We start from the raw sequence: 23,106 nt of genomic DNA, 5'->3' as shown, positions 1-23,106 counted from the left end.
TCGGGGCTCGCTCCGAGCTCGCTCCCCGCCGCCCGCGGTGCCCGGTCAGAGCCGCCCGCGCCGCCCCCGCGCCCCGCCGCCCGCCGCCGCCGCCGCCATCTTCGCCGCGCGTGCTGAGGTGAGGTGAGGGCCCCGGCGCTGGGCGGGGCGCGCGGCCGGCCCCGCCCCCTCCCCGCCTCCCGGCGCGCCTGCGCGGTAGCGGCGCGCGGCCGCCCCCCATTGGCTCCCCGCCCCGGCTCATTTGCATGTTGCGGGACAATAACAGCGGGCGGCTCCCGGCAGCCCCCGCGGCGCCGAGCGGGGTCCGCGCCCCCGCCCCCGCCGGGCCCCGGCCGCAATTAACGCCATTAACGCAATTAATGAACGCTCTCACAGCGGGCACAGCGCGGCTGCGCATAACCCACATACTTGCCCTCCACGCCCCGCGTGTCTCGCGTGCTCCGAATAACTGGCGGGGAGTCGCTGGCCGGCGGTGCCCCGTGCCTGCTGAGGACGGTTATGTGAGTCACGGAGCGGGGCCGGCTTTGGTTCGTTCCGAGCGGGACTCGCCCGGTTCTGCCCGGCTCGGAGCGGCCGCGGACACCGCCAGCTCTGCAAACCCGTGCAAGGCTGGCGGTTAATCCATTTTGGCTAACGAACGTGAAATGCCAAACAAAAGCCTCACGAGCGGGGTGTGTTGTGCAGTCATGGCTCCAACCCCATAAAAGCACGGTGATGGTAGCTGAGAGTGACACAAAGCGCTCAGCTGGACACCTTCAACAGCAACGACTTGAAGGCATCAATGCTGCAGAGACCCAAAAAGACCCAATTCCTCATTTTCTGCTGCTCGTGGGTGTGCATACAATGGGTTTGTCCTCTTGGAAGTTCCCAGCAGGTTGCTCTGCAAATTCGTTTAATTCTCTGGGTACAGGCACGAGAGGCTGCTGCCATTTCCATAACCCGAGACAACAAACAGTGGAGGTGTCAATACGGCAGGGGAAGGTGTGAAACCTGCCCCACGAGCTGCCTGCGGTGAAAGGAAGAGCTCTGTGCCACCATCCACCACAGAACGCTGCTGAAGCACCCTCGTTATCACGGGCAGGTGTTGTGTCCCTGTGCACCTTGTCAGAGACAATATTGCCCCTCTTACACTGCTAAAGGCTTTGAGCAAAGTGTGAGAATTATCCAGCTAAAGCCGAAATTGTACCCAAACTTATTTAAAAAAATTAAAAATCCTCGTGTTAGAACAGAGAGAAAGGGATGAACAGGAGGAGCAGCCCAGGCCCAGAGTGGTGGGTTAGGGAATGGCTGCACAGCTCAATGGGCCAAGGTGCTGGAGATAAGGGAGTGCTGCTGCCAGGGTGTGAGGCACTGAGAGGAGCTACCTTGTTTGTCTGCTCTCACACCCTCCTTTATCAGCAAAGGGAAGCTCATATTTGCAGAGCTTCCCCCACACAATCCTTGAGTCTCATTCTTCCTCTTCCTCATCCAGGTCCTGTCTCGTTCCAGCCCAGCCTGGCCTGACCCTCGTTCTGTGCTGCTCAGGCTGGTGCAAGGTGACCTGCTCTGCATTCCCTGGCTGTGCTGCCCAGCCTGGGATCCCCCCAGCTAAAGCTCAGTTCTCCTTGCCTCAATGCTGAGTTTTCCAGGACTGAAGGGTTCTCTCTGTGCCACTTTGCCCAGCAGCCATGTCTCAAACACTGAGGAACATGGTGAGCTCAGGGCTGACAGACTCATTTGGCAGAGCACCACTCTGTGCTTCCCTAATGCTCCAAGCCAGGGCACACCAGGAGCTCTTCACACTCCTCCATCCTTGAGAATCTTTCCAACAGCCTCCCTGGGGGAGTGCTGGAGTCACAACCCCTTGAAGAGCTCAAAAAATGAGTAGATGTGGCACTTTGTGACACATGGGGGTATTTGGTCAAAGGTTGGGCTTGATCTTGGAAGTCTTTTTCAATCTTAATGATCCCATGATCCTACCCCAGGTCACCCACTCAAGTCTGTCTAGACAGCCAGACAACCTCAAAATGTACGTGGTAATTAGTAACCTTTGATGAACTCTGTCACTCCTGCACGAGGACGTTGTGCCCAGACAAAAAAAAAACTGCTCCTGGTTTTCATTCAGAGGATCTCTGAGCTCCTGTGACACAAAACCCCAACTATTTTTACTAAAATGCTTCAGAACTGGTTTTCAGCACTGTTCAGTGTCAGTGTGGATGGTTCTCCCTGTAAATCCCTCCCAGCCATGCCCTGCTGCCTTCCTCAGTGTTATTCTTGTACCCTGAGAGTCGATACCCTGCCAAGTGATATTTGTTTAAAATTCCCCAATGCACAAATTTGGCACCAAAACTGGACCAAAGGGCATCCCCCTGGTTACTGCAGCTGGGTGGAATCTTCCCACCTCAAAGTCCAAGATCTATTTACATCAGCTCACTTAAGCTGCAAAAACAGAATGAACTCTTCCTGCTAGGCTTGTCCAGACCAATAAATGCACTGGGGAGTGCAAAGCAGAAGTGCTGCACAAATTAATCAGCTGCTGAAGGCACAAGCAGGTTTCCAGCTTGTTTTAAAACTGATTCAGTGGGAGCTGACGTCAGTCCTCCCTCCCAAGTATGTGAGCCCTGAGACTGGAGTGTGATAAATGCTACCTGTAATGCCATCTGCTGTACAGGCTGCCCCAGCTCATCACTATTTATTTATTTAAGGGCTAATCTTGTGCTAGACCAAAATGCAGTTTATTTCAGCCTGGTTTGACTTTGTTTGGACTCTAATCCCAAATGCCTGTCCACTTGGACTTGTAAAGTGATCTGTCATAGGGCAAACCTTGTGTTAGCCCTGGAAAGATGAAGTTCAAGACAGCACAGTTGGATTAAAAAGAAAACTAATGTGAGAAGGACCCAGTGAGGCTCCCCATGTGAGGAGTCAGAAATCACCAACAGGAATCACAGAATGGTTTGGAAGGGACCACAAAGATCATCTCATTCCACCCCCTGCCATGGGAAGGAACACTTTCCACCATTCCAGGTTGCTCCAGCCTGGCCTTGGACACTTCCAGGGATGGGCCAGTCACAGCTTCCATAATGCTTAAATGCACATCAGAATCTTGCTGCTGACACTGTAACTGAAACAGTCACAGAGTACATCCCTGAACATGTTTCTGAATAAACAGGAATCTACTGCCTCTCAAATTGCTTCAATTTTCATTTTATAGGACCTCCCACATAAGGATCACCATGCCCTTTTTAATTATTAATTAGCTGCTGTTGACAGGATAAATTAGATGGAGAACAAGCATTGTGTATTGATGTCCTGATCTTATCCTACACACTTGGAGTTGCTCTTTGGAACCTGTTTCAGAAGTCCAATACCAGGGTGAGTTTTGTGGTGGGGAGTTTTTCAAATGGTTTTTCTTCGATGTCTTGCCTTTCTCTGCAGGAACAAAGGTGGGTTTTTTCCTATTACAGCAAGTATTTTAAGTGGATTTAGGTGAACTGTTTCTGTGAGTGAAGCCCTAAAAAAAAAAAGGTCACGAGAAAACCAAGATTAATTCCATCCTACTTTGCTTTTGAACAGTTGCCCACTTCTATTCCATTTCAATGGTAGATGCAGTAAGAATTAATACCTCTTTATTCATCCAGCTCCTGCCCACATTCATCCAGGGTGCAATCTGTGCGTTCACATTTCAGCAAGGCTTGCTTTTCATCTTGGAGTCTGGTCCCCTGTGCACCATCAGCTTTGCCAAGTAATTCCTGATGCAAGAAGAATGTATTAAATTCCAGTTTCCCCTGTGCAATGCCATCAACTATTTTTTACTGATTTTGGGCCAATTCCCTATTTTTTTTTTTAATGCGTGACTTTCCAGGAGCTTTTCCCAAACCACCTTTGTGGGTTACACTTGGCCCACAACACCTGAACAGTTCCCGTGGCTCTGAGGGGGCACCGACCCCTCACCACCGCCGGGCTGTTCCTGAGGGCGCTGAGTGGCACAAGCGGCCGCCTGGCACCACCATATCCAGCGAGAACCCTGCGTGTGGCTTCTCCCCGAGGCTCCCCGCACTGGGGGGCGATGAGGGAGCCCGAGAGCGGCCGAATGAGCCGCAGATACCCAGGGCTGTGCCATCCCCTTGCCCGCCATGTTCGGGGTGCGGCCCTTCCCCTTCGCCCGCCAAGTCTCGCGAGAGGAGAGCGGGACTCGCCCTTCCCGCCATGCCCCGCGCGCCCTGGCAACGCGCCGTTGCTAAGGGCGGCCGCCATGGCGGCGCCGCCGCGGCTCGGGGCTTTCTTCGTCTTCGTCCTCATCCTCATCCTCCTCCTCCTCCTTCCGCCGCCGCCGCCGCTCCGGGCGGAAGGGCCGGCCGATACAAGTGATGCCGCACAGGCGCGGGTCCGCAGCGCGCCGGCCCCGGTCACGGACGGTGGGTGCCCTCCGTGCGCTGCGGGCACCGGCGGCGCTCCCCGGCTGAGGGAGCCCCGCTCGAGGCCTCCCTCGGGCGTTCGGTCCTTGGCCTCCCCTTCGCATTGCGGCCGCCCGGCGCTGGCGGGGATCTCTGGGGCTCTCTGCTCGGGCAGCTGCAGCCGAGGCCGCTCGGAGCCTCCTCAGGAGGGCTCAGCCAGCCCTGAGCAGGCCCCGGGCACGGACACCCAGAGCAGGGCACCCCACAGCCCTGAGGGTCCCTGGGCACGCTGATCCTGGCAGGGACACCCAGAGCAGGGCACCCCACAGCCCTGAGGGTCCCTGGGCACGCTGATCCTGGCAGGGACACCCAGAGCAGGGCACCCCACAGCCCTGGGCACGCTGATCCTGGCACGGACACCCAGAGCAGGGCACCCCACAGCCCTGAGGGTCCCTGGGCACGCTGATCCTGGCACGGACACCCAGAGCAGGGCACCCCACAGCCCTGAGGGTCCCTGGGGTGGAGGGCAGGGGCTGCTGCCCACCCAGCCCTGCTCTGAGCTGGCGCAGGAGGGCCCTGGGTGTCCTTGGGGAGCTCCAGCACAGCCCAGGCTGGGTGCACGCTGTGCCCCAAGCACTGTGGATACATTGTCATAGAAGCAGAGCTCACAAAGTTTGGTTACTGTGTTCTCAGAAGGTGTTTCCCACTGTATAATTTGCTACACTTTTATGTCACTTTTATATCCTGCTGGTGTTGCCCTCAGCTGAGGGTTACTTGCCACGGGAAAGCCACCCCAGTGGCTACCTCCTTAGGGAAAAGGGATTTAAATCCCTAATCTCACAGACATAACCCTGCAATCTAATCATCCATGTTTAAACTTCTCTATTTACAGGGTGAGCTAAGGATCCAGGGCTAAGCTCAGCCAAGAGAACAGTCAGAACTCCAGAGATTCCAGGAAATACCTGGATGCTGTTCAGGTGGTCAGAGAGCATCTATGGGGCCACAGGGAAACAGGCAGCAAAGTGAAATAAAGGAATTAGTAAAGAAAATATTCTCTGAATGTCTTTCTTATAAAACACTGGCCTTAATTTCCTCATTCTGTGCTATTCTTAAGTCTAGATTAATTATAGAACAGCAGCTCTCAAAAACAGTTCAGTAGAATAGTATCTGTTCTTTAAATCTATAAACTTGAAGGCCTCAAAGAGTTTGAAGAATTTGCCAAGTGTATGTTACTGAGCCATTTACTGAATTATTAGCAATCACTCTGTCTGTGATTACAACATTTCACAGTATCTAAAAACAGACAGAAAAAACAGTTTCAAAGAAGTCATTTATGGTTGTTTTGGCACATAAGGGAAATGTATTCCTGGACCCTGAGCCATCCTCAAAATTTGTAAACATCTCTGCTCCTTCAAAATGTTTTATTTTTCTTCCCAATAAGCTGAAACAAGCAGATAAACACACCTTGTTTGTACCTCTTATTTTTTTCCCTCTGCAAGGCTGAGCAGATTTTCACACCTCCAAAATCCCTATTGGGTTTTGTTTCTCAGGGAACAGTTTTTAGCACGGCTTGCTTTTGTCCACGTGCTCCAAATAAATCCGCTCAGCAGCAGAAAAGATTGTTTTTAAAAGAAAACAGGAATTTGGAGAGGGCTTTTGCCCACAGCCAAAGCCAGGGCGAGGTGACAAGTGTGCAGTGTCCCCTCTGCAGCTCTCGCTTCCCTCTCTGCTGCAGTTGCCAGGCTCTGTGTGTGCGACCTGCTGGTGGCACAGTGCGACACCAACTGCTGCTGTGACCCCGACTGCAGCGCCGAGGACTTCAGCCTCTTCACCACGTGCTCCATCCCCGTGGTCATGTGAGTGCAGAAACGACCAGAAAAGCACAAAATCCTTCTCCATTTGCTGCCTGTCCTCTCCTCTGAGCAGTTCCCTGCTGTCCCTTCCCCAGCCAGGCAGAGCACAAATCCAGCTCCCACCCAGTTCTCTCCCTCCCTTCCCTCTCTCCTCCTGTTTCCCTGTGCTCCTCCCTGTGGGGATTTAGGTTTTGCTGCTTTTTTTGGGGGGTAAGAATGATGAATCTTTAGACTTTGATCAATGCAATGTCTGGGAGTTAAGAAAACTGATCCCAAAGGACCAATCTGGCCACTGCTCTGCAGATCACCAGTTTTTATCAGTAAATTTATCAGTGACCTCTTTGATTACATTTATGATATCAGCTACACATTTAATCAGTTCAGAGCTTGCTGGAATAGTGTGAGCATTTTTCTGACCCTAATTTTACAACCTGCTCCCCCACTGCCACTTCACAAACAGTAAAATGTAACATTATACCAAAAAAGTAAAGCCAAGAGTTGTTTCTTTGCTATTTAATCTGAAAACACCTTCACCCCAACTTCATCTTCTCAAAGAGGAGTTAAGAACACTCACTTCAAAATAATAATGTGCAAAAAAAAAATCTCTTGGTGACTTCTCAGAACAATAAGTGCAGCTTTTTCAACCCACCTTCTGTATAAATTATGCCAATCTGAGCACTGGGTTTATTCTTGGTGCTTTGGAATTTGAATTAGCAGTCATGCCAGACTGTGGTTTCTTATTGTTCTGGCACACAAAAGACTCCTGCTCCCCATTTATAGATATTTATATGGATCAGAAAGGTCTAATCAACACCCTCCTGAGTGACACTTTAATTGCCTCAGATGACTGTGCTGCCTTTGTCAGCTAGAAATGCCTCAAATGAAATTGTGTTCCTTTGCCCAAATTCTTTTGTGTAAAACACTTATTTTGCATGAAAAGCCAGGAGATTTCAGTGTCTGCAGGTGTTGTGGCTCTCATTATTTACATCAGAGTTTACCTACATTTGCATATTTGTGTTATTTTGGCTGATCCCAAGGCAGGGGCCGTGAGATCTCTGAAACAGAAGGGTTTGATTTATGGTGGGATCCTGTTGGCTTTGATTTATGATGGGATCCTATTAACAATGACTCACCTCATAGAAAAGCTTAACTCCAGGCTTCAAAATCTCTGAAAGTCATTTCACTTCTGCAGGGCCTGTCCTCAGCTGCTCTGTGCTGCTAAAAACCAGTTTCAGAGGGATCATCAGCTGCTCTTTGTGGCATGTGGGGCACAGCAGAGCTGCCAGGCTCTGAACTGGCACAACCTCACATTCTCCTGCAGCTCCTGGTGAGCCCATGGCACAGCCTTGAACACTCCTCCAAGACAGGCTGGGTTATTTCACCTCCTGTTCCTCACTCTGCCATTTCTTTCACATCATCTCAAGCAGGAATTCTTCCCATTCCCTGCTCAAATTGAATATTATTCCAACATCCACCAAACTGACCTGTTTTCCTGCTCTGAAATCCCATTGGGTTGTAGGAATGAAAGTGCTGCTGAGCTGTGTGTGGCCTCTGGTACAGCCCTGCATTTTTGGGGTCTCAACCACCTGGATCCCATCCAATTTAACATTTTGTCTCTCATATTGTCCCTGGTTTTCCCTCCCTCAGTCTGTTTCTTACCTTCCTTCATGTGGCTGCTCACAGTTTCCTCTGCTGAATAAAACATGTGGGAGAAGTCTCTATTATTTATTACTAAGCACAGAGTATAAAACAATAGGAACCTTCTAAGGATGCATGATTGTTCTACAAATTATTAAATTTATAGAATTTGAATTTGTTAAATTCAGTAATTTCATGCTTTTTAATTTTTCTGGTGCTGCCTCAGTAGATTAAAAGAACTTTAAAATCTGGTCAGCACTAACTTCTAGTAGATCATTGATTTATTTTGTGTCTTTGCAGGGGTGACAGCCAGCTGTGTAGTCAGAAAGCTGCTGTGTATTCTCTTGATGTTGAAGCAAATCCACCAGAAAGGATATTTAAAATAATTGACCAAGTCAATCCCAGTATTTTCTGCATTCATGCTACAAACTGTAAGTAGAGTTGTAGGCAATGTTAAGCATTGTGGTGTTATTTTTTTTTTGTAAGCTCTTTAGCTACTAGAAAAAACCTAAATTTAAAACTATTTTTATTTTATTAAACCTCTCAGGAAAGTGGTAATTCTGTCTGCTCACTGTCCTTATGCTGTGATGCTTTCACTTGTGAAAACATGAAATTAAACATCTGGTACCCTTGGTCTTCTCTGTTGGAGAAAACAAAATAGTTTGGGGTTTTTTTTGTAAATAATTTAGCATCCTAAATAAATAATGCTTAAAATTGTCTCATTGTTACTAAGTATTGTTTCTGTATATTTTTTTCCTTAAATTATCCCCTTCTTTAACTATTTTATCAGATGAACAAGCCCTGTACTTCAAATCCCCTGAAATCCCAACTGCAGAAAATTTTGATGAGTTGCTTGACAAATTTGGAGGTGCAACTTTCAGTGCTGAGCCTGACAGCTGGAATTTGGATACAGATGCTCAAAATCCCCCTGAGGCAAATGAAACTTCCAGATATGAGGTAAATTCTCTCTGATTCAATAGGAGGGAAATGATATTTGGTGCAATTAGTATTAAATTATTCCAGAAAGAAGAAATCAGCATTGTTTGCATCTGCTTTTAAATAATGCAGTTCTGCTGGAAGAAGCAAAATTTATATTGGTTGTTAAATATAGAAATGTAAAATAAGAAATTTAATGTTTTGTGTTTAGTTACTTAAAAAGTGAACTAGATTTTTAAGATCTTTGAAAAAATAAGGATTTTTTTTCCTGCTATTTTTTTTCTGCTATTTTCAGCATAAAGCTTTAGCAGTGACTGAAAAATTGCTGCACAGAGCATTACTGAGAGATCCTGGGGAAATAAGTACTGATTTTATTCATGTTTGTTGTCAATAAAAATGGGCTGAACCACACCTGTGTACCTGACTGTGGATTTTCTTTGGCAGTATGGGGTTCCTGTCCAGACAGAGGATGCATTTCTGAGGCTGCCAAGTCCTGTTTTCTCTTCTTGGTGCTCTGATGCAAATCCTGCAGGTTGGAAAATGCACTTGAATCTCAATTTTTTGCTTTTTATTATTCTGCTCTTAGATTAGTCAGTCAGAAAGCTGGCACACTCCCCATGGAGAATTCAGCTAACAATTCATAAACAGATGATTTTTAAATCACTTCTGTTTCTCTGTTTTGTTTTGTTTTTTTAAGACATAGAATGGAAATTGTGTTGTATCTCTATTAAACATTCAAATTGAGATTGAAATCCCTGAAAATCTTGTTAAAGGGTCGTTTATCCAACAGGAAAATGTCCTGTTTGGCATAAATGGTTTAACCAAGCAGCACAAGGGTGACACCCTGAGGGAGGAGGGGTTTGCTCCATGCCAGCCCTGCTGGGCAGCCTTGGCACCTTCCCTTTGCCCAGGGTTCCTCTCACAAGTCAGATTTGCAGGCTGAGCTCTGCATTTTAACCTCTCACACAATTTCCTGAAAATCTGCTGAGGTGGAGGTGAAAAAAACCCCCCAGCCAAACCCACACCTGCATTTCCCAAACCCCACTGTCACCATTAAATGTGGTCTCATAACAGTCAGGGTGGTGATTACAGGACTGAAGTCTCTTGTGAAAGAAAATTAAGAGATTCAAAAATTAAGTAATTTTCATGAAGGTTTTTCTACTTTCATTCTTCAAAGCTCACATAAAATCTTATCTGCAATAGAGAAGACATTTACTTTCAATTTTGCTGGTACTTGTATTGTTTTTCATTTTGCTTTTCATAATTGCTCTTTCACTTCCTCCAGTAATACTTGATGACTTTTTTTTTCCAGGGTTTTTAGTAAACCAAGCCACAAAATGCATTAGATCAGTAAGTGTGGAAAAATGTGACAGCATTCAAGCACTTAGCATGTTGTTTTATATCAACTCCAGCATTTTGGCAGTAAGTATGATTTGAAACAGTTATATAGCTGAAATACTCATATTTTATCTCTTTTACATCTGCAGAATGAAGTAACTTCTGTTTGCTGAGGGATATTGTGCTTTATTTGGATTTTTAAATTGTGGGTTGGGAAGAAATGTCTCCCTGTACAGCAGATTTTATACAGAAAGCCTTTGGGAATGTTTTTACTTCAAGCTTTGGTAACAGAAGCATTTACTGTTCTCTACTTAGCAAAATATAAATAATATACTCAAAGATAAAATAAAAATAATAGTTTTGAAGAGCCAAGGCCATGGCACTGAGCTAGTGCAGTTTCTCATTCCTGTGCATGTTCAGGCTTTTCCAAGAAGCCCATTTATCAGAACACAGAATTCTAAGAAATCTGAGTTTTAGAGTTGCTAAAACTTTGTACTGAAGGAAGAACCTGTCAGGTTTAATCCTGTGCATCTGCCCCTTTCCTCCAAGCCTCAGTTTTTGATAGTGGGGGCTGACACAGCTTTCTTTGTGTTCCCAAACACCATGACTGAGGGCAGGTTTCTTTGGATCCTGCCTGCTAAAATCCAGTCTGGGGCTATTTTTCAAAGCTTTTCCTACTTTTTCATCCCTTTCTGACCTGGGGGATGATGCCTTCTGTACGAATAAATTCCCTGTAAGGATATTCAGGAAGACAAAAAAATCACTCATGAAAAAATGAAACTGAAATGCATCATACCTTAACCTGATGGCTCCTTCCAGAAGCTGAAGGTTGTAAAGAAACAGCAACCTCTTCACCATTAAAATTATTTTAATTTATGTAATTATTTAAATTCATTTAATTAGCAGTGAGTAACTGCTTAAAGACCCCTTCCAGGCTGCTCACAGATTGCAAAGCTCCCAAAGGCAAGGAAAGCCCACTAAGCACTTCACACCCTCACAGATGGGATCATTGAGGATCTCATTGAAATCAGCCAAGGATTGCTCCCAGATGTTGGCTTTTGATCTCCAGCTGTGGAAGAAGTGGAGAAAACCCTGCCTCATGAAGGGCTTTGAGTGTCTCCATGTCTTCCCAAAATTAGTTCTTGTTGGCTGCAGGACCAGAAAAGAGCAAGAGTGGCTCAGGCTGGGCTCCAGCAGCTGAGTGGGTTTGAGTTAAAGATGAATTCCCTTTCCTGACTGGAAAATCCATAACCCCTTATCCCTGTGCTGCTTGCCAAGGCAATGGCTGAGCTTGGGAGGGGTCAGACTCTGCCCGGAGCACGCTGGGTGTCAGGAGGGATCAGCTGCAGGAACTGGAGAGGGCTGCGAAGCTGCTGGAGACGCTCTGTGGGAAGGGGAGGTGGGATGTGACAACAGGAAAGTGATGGCACTGGGGACAGGGCGGCCACAGGGCAGAGCTGGGGCCCTCCCAGTGCCAGCAGGTGGAGCTGCCGGCATAAAAACGGCAAACCAGTAACGAGGGGAGCCTTACTGGGAGCACTGGGACAGCCCATCCCAGGATCCCGCCCTCCCTGCTGCACGGGCAGCTGCAGCGAGAACAAAGTTTGGGAACTGCTGCAGATAAACTCTGCTCTGTGCCCTGCCCAGCAGATGCAGGGAGTGCTGGGGATTCCTGGGATGTCCCAGCAGGTTCCTCACACTGGAGCTTCACACACACCCTGGGCAGTGAGTGAGGAGCTGCCACAGCAATGAGCCGGCCCTGCCTTTGCTGCTTCCCTCCTGAGGCAGCAGCGTGGCTGCAGTGATCTCTGAGTGACCTCCAGAGACACCATCCATCACCCCAGCCATGACAAACAGAACTTCAGGAGTGGTGCTCACTCCCAGCACTGTTCCCTGAAGGATGAGTGTAATCTTTGCAGAGATTTTTATTACCCAGCTCATTCTGATGGCTGGGCTGTACCTTGGGATGATGAATGTGTGACAAACTGTACCTGCAGCACCTTCAGCTCTGCAGCTCCCAGGAATGTGTTCCCTGCTGGGACAGGAATGAGTCACTGCTCTCAGTATCCCATCACAATTCTGCTGAATTTCTTCATGATCAAGAGTCCAAGCCTTGGTCCCTTCCCAAAGATGTGACTCAAACATTCATTGGAAAGTCAGAAAAGTAAAACTTTTGACAAAATTCTGCTCCATGGGAGTATTTTTACCTGATTGATGACCTTGGTCTGACATTTCTGCCTTGCCATGAAATATTTTTGGTGGAAATTTTTTCAGTGGGGCAACTATATAACAAGAGAGATACTTGCTTCTCTTGTATTGGTTTGGAGACCATGAAACTATGGAACTGGACAATAGAAGCTCTTCCTTTCTTTGGGAAGCACAGCCTGGCAGGTTTCCTGAACTGGTGGTCTCTGAATAATTCTGTAAGTCAGAAGAAGGAGGGGATTGCATTGTGACAGTTCTTTTCACTTCCTGGGTACTCTGGTTTATATCCAATTAACTCCATAACATAAAAGTTATTGTTATGAGAGAGAGTTAAATAGACAAAGCCTTTCCTGCTTTACTTGACTGCTACATGCAATAGGTCAGATCTTTGCTACTGCTTTAATTTGTCCTTTTATTCTCCCTCAGGTGCCCAAATCAAATCAGATGGTAAGTATCCTTCTAAATTACTTGGAAGAGCTGTGGGCAAAATTCTTATTAAGTTATAGTCAGTGGGAATTTTTCACTGATTGATCTTTACATTTAAAAAATTACATCATTTGCTATCAGTAATGATACTTAGCAACTCCAAGATAAAATGCTGCCTGCAAATACTCAAGCCTGATACATTCCTTTCATATAAAACTCCCTATTTTCAAGAAAATCTCTTTTTTATTTATACCCAGACCCTTTGGTTGAGCTTCAGCAGCACTTGTAACACAGCAGTTGTTCAGAGAATGACTGCATGCTGTTGCTGTGGAACAGAACCCGGAAAGGTCACAAATATAATAACACAGAAAAAGCCCAAATTAATTATACCCAGTGTTCAGAGCTGACATGAGTCTGTTTTTCAGGTGAACATCACTGTCCAGTCCGTAGTTGTCCAGTCTGTGAATGGAATGAGGACTTTACTGAGCAGCAGTGAAGCCCTGAGGCTCCCCATGGTTTTGGATGAGCTGTGCATCAATGCAGTGCTTGGGGTAGGTCTGGCAGCCTTTTCCTCCTCAGAGCTGATGGAAAGCATCAAATCACTTCTGATTCTCAAACTGCAAAGCAGGCAGGAGGCCTTGCACTTTCCATTTTTGTGACATCTCCTGAGTAAATGTCATGGGAGAAACACTGGTTTTGGGTAAAAGGGAGTGTTTTGCAACAAAATAATAATTCTGTGCAATGTAACATGGAGCCAGGCTGAAATCCTGGTGTTACTTCTGTGTTTGTGGCAAAACAGGCAATGACATGAGTTTGGAATTTAATTTATGCTTGGGATAAAATTATTTCAGGAGCACTAATGACAGAGAGAGGAATAGATGCTGCACATCATCTTTTAAAGTTGTGTCTGTGCTTAGGTTTAGCAAGAAGTCAGTTGTGAAGAGGCTCCAGCTTCTACAGGATCAAATCCATCCCCACCCTGGAGCTGAGTTTCTTAAGCAAGGAAGAAAGAAAATACTTGCATGGTTAAATTTTTTTTTTTTTTTCTAGTTTCTCTTATGTATTTCTTCAAATTAATATCTAAAATGTTTAATTTTCAGGTGAATTATCACATTACCCACACAGACACAGGAGAAATAATAGAAGCTTCTGCAGCTTTTGTCTTGGGGGCAATTAGCAGAGAAGCACTTTCAATAGAGCAGAGCTTTGAAATCAGCTTCACTCAGGTAACTGTGGAGATGTCACGGGTGACTTGGTAAAAGACATTTAATTACAAAACTTATTAAACTTGAATCAGAACAATTGTTAGCAGCAAGGTAAAGCAGAACTTGCCCTGGATGCCCAGATGAGGCAGCATTTCAGAGCTGGGCAATGGAGGCCTCCAAAATCTGGCACATTTATGGGCCCCAGCTTGTGACTGTAACAGAGAAAGCAAAGCCTCACTTACAGTTTTGTCCTCATCACTCAAGGCAGGTCATAATCCTAAAATAACTGAAATATTTCTGTGTTTTCCAACCACTTCAGTGCAGGATAAGAACTAATGGTGTGTTTGCATTGCAGGAGAACACACAGCCAGTTCCTCTGAGTGGCAATCCTGGTTATGTTGTTGGGCTGCCTGTCAGAGCAGGATTCCAGCCTCAAGGATATCCTTCCCCTGCTGCATTTCTGTTTGCTTCACTTGCTCTGGTCCAGCCTCACAAACCCTTTCTAGCACAGACATCTATGAAATACATTTGTTCTCTTCCAAAAATAAAAATGTGCTTTTCTGGCTGTGTTTGAGGAGGGAATGACTCAGTCCTGACTGCAATCTCCTGGGACTGTACTGAGGTACATTTAAGCCTCCATTGCACACCCTGGTGCTTTTTCACACTGGGAGAGGAATCTGGAGCCATTATAGCATTTGCAGCTATATTTTAAGGATATGATTAAGAATTCTTTTTTTGTCCTGATATCCATCAAGCATTTAATTTCCCTTAACTGTGTGTTACATCTGGCATCATTCAGAGTAGTAACAAACACAGCCAGCTCACCATTCTGCACAGCACATCCACCCAGGACTGCCTGGCAGCACAGGGAGCCAGAGCCCCAGTATTATTTGGTTATAACATGATATCAGGCTGTAAGTTACGGTAAGAAATTATTCATTTTTTAAAATTTAATGCTTTTAACCCTCTGACATCCCTTTCCCTTAGGCTCTGTTCAGGTCCTGGGCCATTTATACAGCTAGAGGAATATTGAGAATGGAGTATTTAATTATAAAAAATGTCATTTAATTAACAATGGTCTTTCTCTTGGAAAGATTGTGTACATTAGCAACTGTAGCCAGAAGGCTTGAACAGAGCAGAGAGCAAGGAGAAATGATGACTGTGCCAAACCAATGGATTTTGCTCTAACTTATCTTTTTTTTTGTTTTGTTTTCTGGAAGAATTACAGCAGCTATGAAATGCCAGCCTTTGGCTCAGACCCTCCTTGATGTGCTGAAGGGCCAAAGCTTTCCTGAGTACGTGGCCTCATTTGGGAATTCTCAAGCCCAGGATGTGCTTGACTGGGTGCCAATAACTCAGCTCCACATCTCAGAACAGGTGAAGTTCAACCACTCCCACCCCTCCACCCTCACGAGATCTGTGCCTGTGCTGCAGCAGCAGCTCAGCTTCACTCCCTAAAAATGCAGGAACCAACTGGAGGAGAAAATGGGGCTGGGAATGCAGAAATAAGCTGGAAGAAACTCATGGAATATTCACAGAGAGTTTCATTCTTGCTGTAGAAGTTATATTTAATCAAGCTGGTATCCAGGCACCTCAGCTGTGGATCAGGGCAATGTATTGGGTAGAAAATGAGCTGTTTAAACATTGGTTGGAATGTTGTTCTTCTAAGGATGAAGCACCAGAGGTGACAGAGGGAAGGAACAGAATCAGGGTTTCCCCTCCTAATCCAGGCCAGGGTAAGAGAGAGATAAGCACAATATCACAATATAAAACAGTGGATGGTCTCTTGCATGCTTCTGCAACAAAAGAGTGAATGGTTTCTGTAGCCAGAAGTGTGAGAGTTCAAGGAGAAGTGCCTAAAAATATTTAACATTGTAGCCTTCAAAATTCTGCCCTGGCAGAGTTCAGGGTTTTTGTCCTGCCCAGCAACAGTGCAGGGTCCATCTGCTCTGGTAACCTCCTCAGTGAGCTTTGTGGGGACATTCTACCCTTTTAACAACATGAATAATTAATTACTGTGATGGTTTCTACATAAGGCAGAGAATGAGATGATTTCTCACACTTTGCAGAGCTCATGCCAAATACCTGTGTCACTGGGAATAGAAATAAAGTGGACTAAATATGGATCCCTGGTCAATCCCCAAGCCAGGATAGTGAATGTTACAGCCACAATCACTAGCACCACACTGAAGCAGGTATGTAATTAAATTACAGGATTTAAGATAAAACAAGTGGCTTGTTTTCCTTGGGTATCAGCTGTGTGACAATGAGCCAGATAATCTCATTATCTAAAGGCAGCACTTCACATTAGAATGTATTTACACCCAGCAGTTCTCTTCCAGCTCAAACACAGCTGTGGGCTCCTTGCCAAAACACACTTCAATAAAAATCTATATAGCATTTATGGAAAGAAACATGGAACTACATAGAAAAGGGGGGAAAAAAAAGCCTTTTTAGCAAATATAACCCAGACCAAATAAATGATTGTACAAATAGAAAACTGAAGCTAACTCCTGTTTGTATTTTCATTGCAGCTTCCCTCAGGAAGGGAAAGGATTATTCCTGTAACAAGTTCTGTGGTTTTCACTGACATTTCTTCACCTGCAGAGCCAAGCTACAAAGCTTGGCCCACCATTAACATCAAGTTACCCTTTGACTTTTTCTATCCCTTTGTCTAAGGTAAGTATGCATAAAAACCCCAAATTTCTGCTTTATTTTATGTTTAGTCCATTGTTTATCCTGTGACTATGATGGGCCATAATTTTTTTCTAAGTTGTAGATGCTGGGCTAAATTAGGCCAAGAGAGGAAGGGTGAGACCTTGTGAGGGTTCTCAGAAGGTTTAGGGTGAAGAAACCCCCATGAAGTGGAAAGTCCCCAGTTATAACTGTGCAGAGAGGACAAAGGTTCCAGTTTGAACTTGCTGGTGGCTCTGGCCCAGCCCCAGCCTGGCCAGCAGAGCCAGGAGGGGAAGGGAAGAGCACAGGAACACACAGGGAAAGCAAGTTCATTATCCCACAAACAGCAGAGCTAAATTGCTAATTAAACTCATCATGTGCTATTAGATAAGGCCTCTGCTTTATCTCCTTGCAGAGATGAATAAGCCACATATTTCTGGCTATTTTTCCCACACCACTAATTAATTACCTTTTTTTAAAAACCTGAACAGTTGAGTTGTGGTTTCAGTGACCCCTCCAGCTGAGTGGGGCTGGAATCCATGGGAGGCACCTGCTGCAGTCACCATCTCTCAGAATTCCCACTTCTTAAACCTCACTCCTCAGCTCTCAAACAGCCTCTCCACAGGGACACTGGTACCTGAAAAAATTCAAACACCAGCCTGGCCCTTTAGAATTTGCTTTTTTATGGCTTTTCTGGAGTCTGACTGTTCCCAGCAGTGCACTCACCTACATCTGTTCTTACACATTACAGTTCTTTTGATCCATGGATTTATGAGCTGTGGGAACAAAGAACTTTGCAGCCCCATGGGCTGTGAGGGAACAGGAGTGAAAAGGGAAGAGGAGATGAGGAAATGCAGAATCAGAACTGGGATCTGCTGCTGGAACAAGGCATTGTTTGACGTAAGATGGCACATGTTTGCCTCTATTTTGGGGCTGATTTCTTTGTCAGGGAAAGGAGTGGTGTGTTGGTGTTTCTGAAATGAATGTTATATAAATAACAAAGTGGCACAAGCAGCAACAGAAATGAGGAAACTACCAACAGTGTGAAAAGAATGGTTGGCAAAGAGATGTATTGATGATGAGCAGGCAGCTGGTGGAGAAGAAAATACCTTTTCAGTCTGGGTTGTTATCATTTGTACTGCAAGTTTGCTGCAAATAAAGAATGTTATCACAAAAAAAAAATTATTTTAAATAAGTGGTACTTTTCTGGATGTATAGCTTGTAAAGATGTGTCTTTATTAAATTATTTTTCAGTTTTGACTGTACAACTGTACAAGAATGGAAAAAAAAAATTACTGTTTACAGGGACTATGTGTGATTAATTTTCCAGTAGAACTATTTTTGCCATCCCAAGGTCTGATCAAAGCGGGGTCAAATAGAAAATATTTATAGAAAACACAATACAAGAGGAAGCAAAGAGACAGAAAACCTTTCAGGTCAAGCTGGCAGATTCCAACACTGCAATCTTCAAGCAGAATTCCCACCTTGGAAGACTGGCCTCTTATTTTTGCTGGCTGAGGAGTCCATGCTGTTTCAATATGTTATTCAGCCTCTCGATTTCTTGCTCCTGTAGGAGGCAAAATTCAAATGAAACTTCCCAGGGACCTTCCCACTGCTATAATGTATCTCTTGCTGCAGGAAAACAGCACGGCCTGGCCAGAAGAAGTAGGACAGAGGTAGGGACATCATTCCTGTGAGGAGGAGCAGCCCAGGGAGGCACGGGCAGGGCTGTGCTGCTTCAGCCCAGCTCACCCCACACTTTCCCATGAGGAAACCAAGCCAGCAGTGCCAACCTTGCACAAGGATCACCATTAGCAGGTAAACCCAAATTAAAAGTGTTTTTTTACCTTCTCCAAACAGCTGTGCTCCAGTTGTTCCACCCTCGTGGCAAGTTTCAGGTTTGCCTGCTTTAACTTGGACACTTGTTGCTCCGAGCGGGTCTTCACGGATAAAATGATTCCTGTGGAGCAATTCACAGGGGGTTTGCTTTACACTGTAAAACAGCCACCAGCAGGAATTCACAGCACACAAGGCTCTGTGCTCAAGGAGTTAAACGTGTTCCTCTCCAGCCCAGCTTCTGTCATCTTCAACCACCCTTCCCAAGTGCTTTCCTTAATGAGGAAGGGTTTTAAATCAGCCACCGGAGGGATTCAGATACTGATAGTCTGCTGGGGAGAGGCAGCCCGGCCTCAGAGCTGAATTAACCACTCTGACTGTCACTCAATCCCTGAATTTTCTCCCTTGGCAGAGCCCTGGGGTGCAGCTGGGGCCAGCTCTGCTGTGTTTTAGCAGTTTTAGGTGTGGCAGCAGAGCAAGGCCTGGGCCACAGGGCTCCTCCAGCCCCTGGGCTGATCACTCCGGCCTGGCACAACAGGACATCCTCAGGTCCACGGGGCTGTGGCTTCACCTTGCTCAGCTGCAGTGAGAGCAGGCAGTGTCTCCTCATGGCAGAGGTGTCACTTTTCTATAAGCACCATTTGGTGATCCCATGTCAACTCAGCCCCCACACTGAAGGCAGTTTCTTCCCACAAAGATAAAACAAAGCAGCTTGATGAGAGCTTGAAGAACATCACGTTCTCCCTCCCTTCACAGCTCCTCTGGGTCATGGCTGATTCCAGAGCTCCAGGCACCCTTTGGGCTCTGGGGGTTCAGCTCTCCCAGGACAAAGCAGCGCTGCTGCTCATTTGTATTGATAACATCGGCAGGAACCGTGCCCAGGCACTGACACCCAACACCCCAGCGTGGGGCAGATTCCCTTTGTCCCTTTTTGCTGCAAGCAGGTGGACATTGCAGAAAGCTTGGCAGGGAGCCTGGAGCACCCGAGGATGAGGGGATTTACCCATAATTGCAGTCCTGGCTTTCTGCTGTGCTGTGAGGCTGCCGTGGTTCCCACAGCCCCACACAAATCCGGTTTCTCTCTGACTTTCACTCTGAACTAAGGAAAGCCACAAGCTGCTCTCACATCTCTCTTCTCTCTGGCACCCAACCAGGCACCCTCTCCCCATTGAAAGGGGCTGAGGACAGTGGGCACAGCCCCAGCAATCCCCTCTTCTGATCCCAGCTGTCTCAAATATGGAGCACCCACCAAAAGTGACACAGGACAGAGCTTGAGCTGAGGTTTCACGCAGGAATCTGAAATCATTCATTGTCATATTCTTTGGAATCCCAAATTTCCTTCCTCAAGAAGGAAGAAAAGGTTTGCAGCTATGCTTGTTTCAGCTATATCCAAATTTACACCTATTTGCAACAGTTACAGCAGTGAAGTCACTAAAGGCTGATTTTGGGACATTTTCTATTTCTCTTTTTATGGCAAGCCCTTTGAATTCAAGCAAGAAAGATCTAGAGTAACATCAGGACATTCCCTGCAGCATCCCTGGAGGGGATAATGGAGTCCCAACAGAACAGAGCACTAAAACCTACTCTGCTGTAGCAGCAAATTCAGGAAGACAGGGGCTCCCCTGCCAAAAGGATCCTACAATGGAAATTCAGAACATGAGCCATCCCTTTGCAGGAGAGGGTTTTTTAGGGGGAACATGCCTGGCTGCCATGCACCTGAGGCATCATACCAACACAAGCAGCAGATTGTCACTGCTCCAAAAAAATTGCAGCTTGATTAAAGTTCCACACAGACAGAACTCTGAGTTTGCTGGGAGAGCAGAACCCCTAGGGTTGGGTTTGAGGAAGGAACAAAGCCCAGGTGATTCAGGGAGGTTTGGCAAGCACAGCCCAGCCCTGCACCCACCGTTGATGATCCGGGCCACCCTCCAGAGGCGCAGCAGGATCAGGAGCCCCACGGCCTCGAACTCGTGCTCGTGGAAGATGAGGACGATGTCCATGATGAAGGACACGACGACAACGATCCCATCCAGCACCTCGAACTTGTGTTGGAAGAACTCCCGGCGGTAGACAAAGACTTTAAACCCCACCTCTACCAGGAAAATGGTTAAAATGGACAGGGAGAGGTAGTGGAAAACCTGGAAAAGAGTACAAGTTTAAGGCAGGAAGCCCTGCAGAGTGCACACAGGCAGAGCAGGCTGGAAAGGCTCTGCTGCTTGAGGGCACCTCAGGTTTGGCTCTACAGGGAGAAGGGCTCAGGACTTTTCTTCCACAACCACTGGCTCAGCAAGGCTGGAAGTCCAGGTCCTGCCTTGCCCAGCTTATTCAGGAGGGACACCAAAGGGAGGGAACTGCTGTTCATGTTGACACTTCCCCACGTTTTACCTTTGGGGTTATATTATATCTGTCCGGAAGGATGATTTTCAAATCCATAAGCAATTCCCCAAGAACCAACAAGGCATCCAGGATCACCAAGCAGACAACCCCAATCTGTTGGAGGAGAAGAACCAACATGAATCCCGTGCCAGCACAGACAGAGGAGCGAGAGGAGCCAATGTAGCCCTTCAGACAAACACACCCCAGTGCCCACAGCCCTGATTTGACTGGTTGTGTTTCATGGAGCTTTCCATTGCTCCCACTCCTGCTGCCCCAAATGGTGAGTTATTCCACATGGAACCACCTGGCTCCCCACCAGACCCTGCTTGGTGTGGGGGGCTCGGGGAGCAGGAGGAGAGCACGTGCCAGAGCTGTGGTGATTGTGCACTGGGGCTTGTCTCCTCTCAGGGGACGTCTGCACCTGCAGCAGAGCTGCTCTGTTCTGACAGGACAGCTCAGCTCAGCAGCAGCTGCTGCTCTTTGCACTGTGGGGTTCATGACCTCAGTGCTCTCCCTGAGCTCAGTCCCACAGCAGCTCTGCTGTCACAAGTGCCCTCGGCCTGGGTTTGTTCTGCCTCACCTGAAACCTGTGAGAGCTGAAGACCTTTTTCATCATGTACTGGAAGGAGATGTTTCTCCTGGGGGGCTCCAGCTTGATCTCTCCATCTGGCTGCTTCTCCCCAGTCTCCTCCTCCTCCTCCCATTTCCGATAGTCGTTGCTCCATTGCACGGGGTCATCGCCCACCACCGTGAAGTGCTTCAGGTACTTGGCCATGGCTCTGGATCAAGCTGGCATCACCCTGCCAACGTCTGAGGGACAAGAGCAGAGTGTCACCTCCCCATTTGGGGCTGGCCAAGGATGCCAAATCTTGCTTTTTTCACCCAGTGAGGGTGATAAGAGCGTGACATTCCGACACGGCTGGCTGACGGGAAGTTGCTTCATGGTGATACCGCTGGTTTTGCATCACCTCCCCCGGCACCACGCACAGCCCCTGCTGCCTTCCCAGTTCTGTTTGCGCCCCGCCGTGCTGCTCTACAACAAGGGACTTCCTCACAAGGTATTTCCAAACTTCTCCAAACAAAGCATTGATTACAGAAGCAAGAAGCTCCAGCCCTTATCTGGCACCTCGTGATGGAGGTGGGGGCAGCTGCCCTTGTTTCTAACACTGATCTAGGGAAGCTGTTGGTCAAGCTGACCCCAGCATCCTCACCCGCCAGCCACACTGCCAAGATGAGGAACAGCCATAATTTCCCTCCATTAACACCAATGACACCCTGTCATCTCAGCCTTTGCAGGCAAATTAAGCAGGTGATGCCCACATTCCAACCTGGCAGGTGGGTGACATTGTCCTCCCCATCTCCTCAGTCCAGAGCTGACCTCACCCTTGGGCATCCCGGCTTCAGCCCATCCCTGTGGGTACCCAGTGAGGGGCAGGACCATCAAACCAAACTCCTGATGGAGGCCACACTCCAGCAATGAAAACCGTATGAGTGAAACTCTGAGCTGGCTGGAAGAGCAGGGGCCTGCAGATGGGCTGCGTGTTGGCTGTAGCAGAGGCTCGTGTGTTCTTATCACAACCCCGCCAGCCTCCCTTCCTCTTTGGGCAGCCCTGCAGCCTTGGCCCACAAACCCTCCGAGATCCGCTCCAGCCGCCAGCACGTCCCCATCCCGTTCTGCGGGTACCCATCCCTGCCAGAGCCGCCGGGGAGCTCAGCACCAGCCTCCCTTGGTCCCCGGTGCCACCACAGGTCCGCCCGTGCCCCCGGGCTGCTCCCCTTCTCCTCGACCCCGGTGAGCTCCGCTCCCAGCTCCGGCCGCCCATCACCTGCCGGGAGGAGGGAGCCGGTCCCACGGTGCCGTCACAGGGGCAGCACCTTCGTTCGGAGCCCTCGGGGAGCAGCCCCGGGCACGGAGCCCCCTGCCCCGTGCGGGACGGCCTCGGGGCTGCCGTGGGGCCCGGGGCCGCCGGCGGACGGAGCATCCAGGACCCCGGGGCTTCCCAACCTCCCCCGGACCCAGCACCGACCGGAGCGGCCACGGCGTCGCCCAGAGCAGACGGAGCCCGGGGCCGCGGCGGACCCCTGAGGAGAAGGACGTGGCAGCCCCGGGAGGGTCCCGCTGTCACCCCCCACCGCAGCCCGCACCCACCGCGCCGAGCCCCGGGAGCCTCCCGGCCGCCCCCGCTGCCCCCGGTCCCCGGTACCGTGCGCGTCCCGGCTGCGCCCGCCGCCCGCCGCCGCCGC

General features: G+C 48.0%; 2 protein-coding genes and 1 long non-coding RNA gene across 5 annotated transcripts; 1 reads left to right on the top strand and 2 right to left on the bottom strand.

Moving 5' to 3' along the window:
* Positions 1 to 2,752: 2,752 nt before the first annotated feature.
* Positions 2,753 to 4,144, bottom strand: LOC134427289 (uncharacterized). Of its 2 annotated transcripts, none has more exons than XR_010030134.1 (3): positions 4,085 to 4,144; positions 3,602 to 3,728; positions 2,753 to 3,490 (listed from the first exon to the last, which is right to left on the bottom strand). It is a non-coding gene; the product is annotated as an uncharacterized LOC134427289 (long non-coding RNA). The 2 variants fall into 2 exon arrangements; XR_010030133.1 differs by having other exon boundaries at positions 3,924 to 4,123.
* TCTN1 (tectonic family member 1) lies at positions 3,255 to 18,219 on the top strand. 2 transcript variants are annotated; one of them, XM_063173007.1, is made up of 15 exons: positions 3,255 to 3,351; positions 6,109 to 6,229; positions 8,165 to 8,295; positions 8,655 to 8,821; positions 9,245 to 9,332; positions 10,113 to 10,222; positions 12,770 to 12,790; positions 13,195 to 13,320; positions 13,870 to 13,995; positions 14,330 to 14,414; positions 14,760 to 14,898; positions 15,195 to 15,351; positions 16,044 to 16,169; positions 16,509 to 16,653; positions 17,402 to 18,219. In XM_063173007.1, coding segments are annotated over exons 2-14 (1,422 nt in total). In that variant the 5' UTR covers positions 3,255 to 3,351; positions 6,109 to 6,227; the 3' UTR covers position 16,653; positions 17,402 to 18,219. The 2 variants fall into 2 exon arrangements, with proteins under 2 accessions (XP_063029077.1, XP_063029076.1); XM_063173006.1 differs by lacking the exon at positions 3,255 to 3,351 and adding an exon at positions 4,215 to 4,394.
* HVCN1 (hydrogen voltage gated channel 1) lies at positions 17,866 to 23,106 on the bottom strand. Its single transcript, XM_063173008.1, has 6 exons — positions 23,067 to 23,106; positions 21,443 to 21,672; positions 20,872 to 20,976; positions 20,393 to 20,624; positions 18,498 to 18,610; positions 17,866 to 18,217 (listed from the first exon to the last, which is right to left on the bottom strand). Exons 2-6 carry the CDS (start codon positions 21,635 to 21,637, stop codon positions 18,152 to 18,154), a joined length of 711 nt encoding a protein of 236 aa, XP_063029078.1. The 5' UTR covers positions 21,638 to 21,672; positions 23,067 to 23,106; the 3' UTR covers positions 17,866 to 18,151.

The sequence above is a fragment of the Melospiza melodia genome, chromosome 20, assembly GCF_035770615.1.
Source record: "Melospiza melodia melodia isolate bMelMel2 chromosome 20, bMelMel2.pri, whole genome shotgun sequence".
Classification (NCBI taxonomy): Eukaryota; Metazoa; Chordata; class Aves; order Passeriformes; family Passerellidae; genus Melospiza; species Melospiza melodia.
The sequence above is the reverse complement of the archived record's forward strand: the minus strand, read 5'-3'. Positions and strand labels throughout refer to the sequence as shown.

Excerpts from the sequence above, each read along its gene's own strand:
- TCTN1 (XM_063173006.1), top strand. The coding sequence starts at position 4,232 with ATGGCGGCGCCGCCGCGGCTCGGGGCTTTCTTCGTCTTCGTCCTCATC. Across the intron at positions 6,230-8,164 it reads TGCTCCATCCCCGTGGTCAT|GGGTGACAGCCAGCTGTGTA; the intron begins GTGAGTGCAGAA and ends GTGTCTTTGCAG. Across the intron at positions 14,415-14,759 it reads AGGATTCCAGCCTCAAGGAT|CTGGCATCATTCAGAGTAGT; the intron begins ATCCTTCCCCTG and ends TGTGTGTTACAT.
- HVCN1 (XM_063173008.1), bottom strand. The coding sequence starts at position 21,637 with ATGGCCAAGTACCTGAAGCACTTCACGGTGGTGGGCGATGACCCCGTG. Across the intron at positions 20,977-21,442 it reads TCAGCTCTCACAGGTTTCAG|ATTGGGGTTGTCTGCTTGGT; the intron begins GTGAGGCAGAAC and ends CTCCTCCAACAG. Across the intron at positions 20,625-20,871 it reads GATATAATATAACCCCAAAG|GTTTTCCACTACCTCTCCCT; the intron begins GTAAAACGTGGG and ends ACTCTTTTCCAG.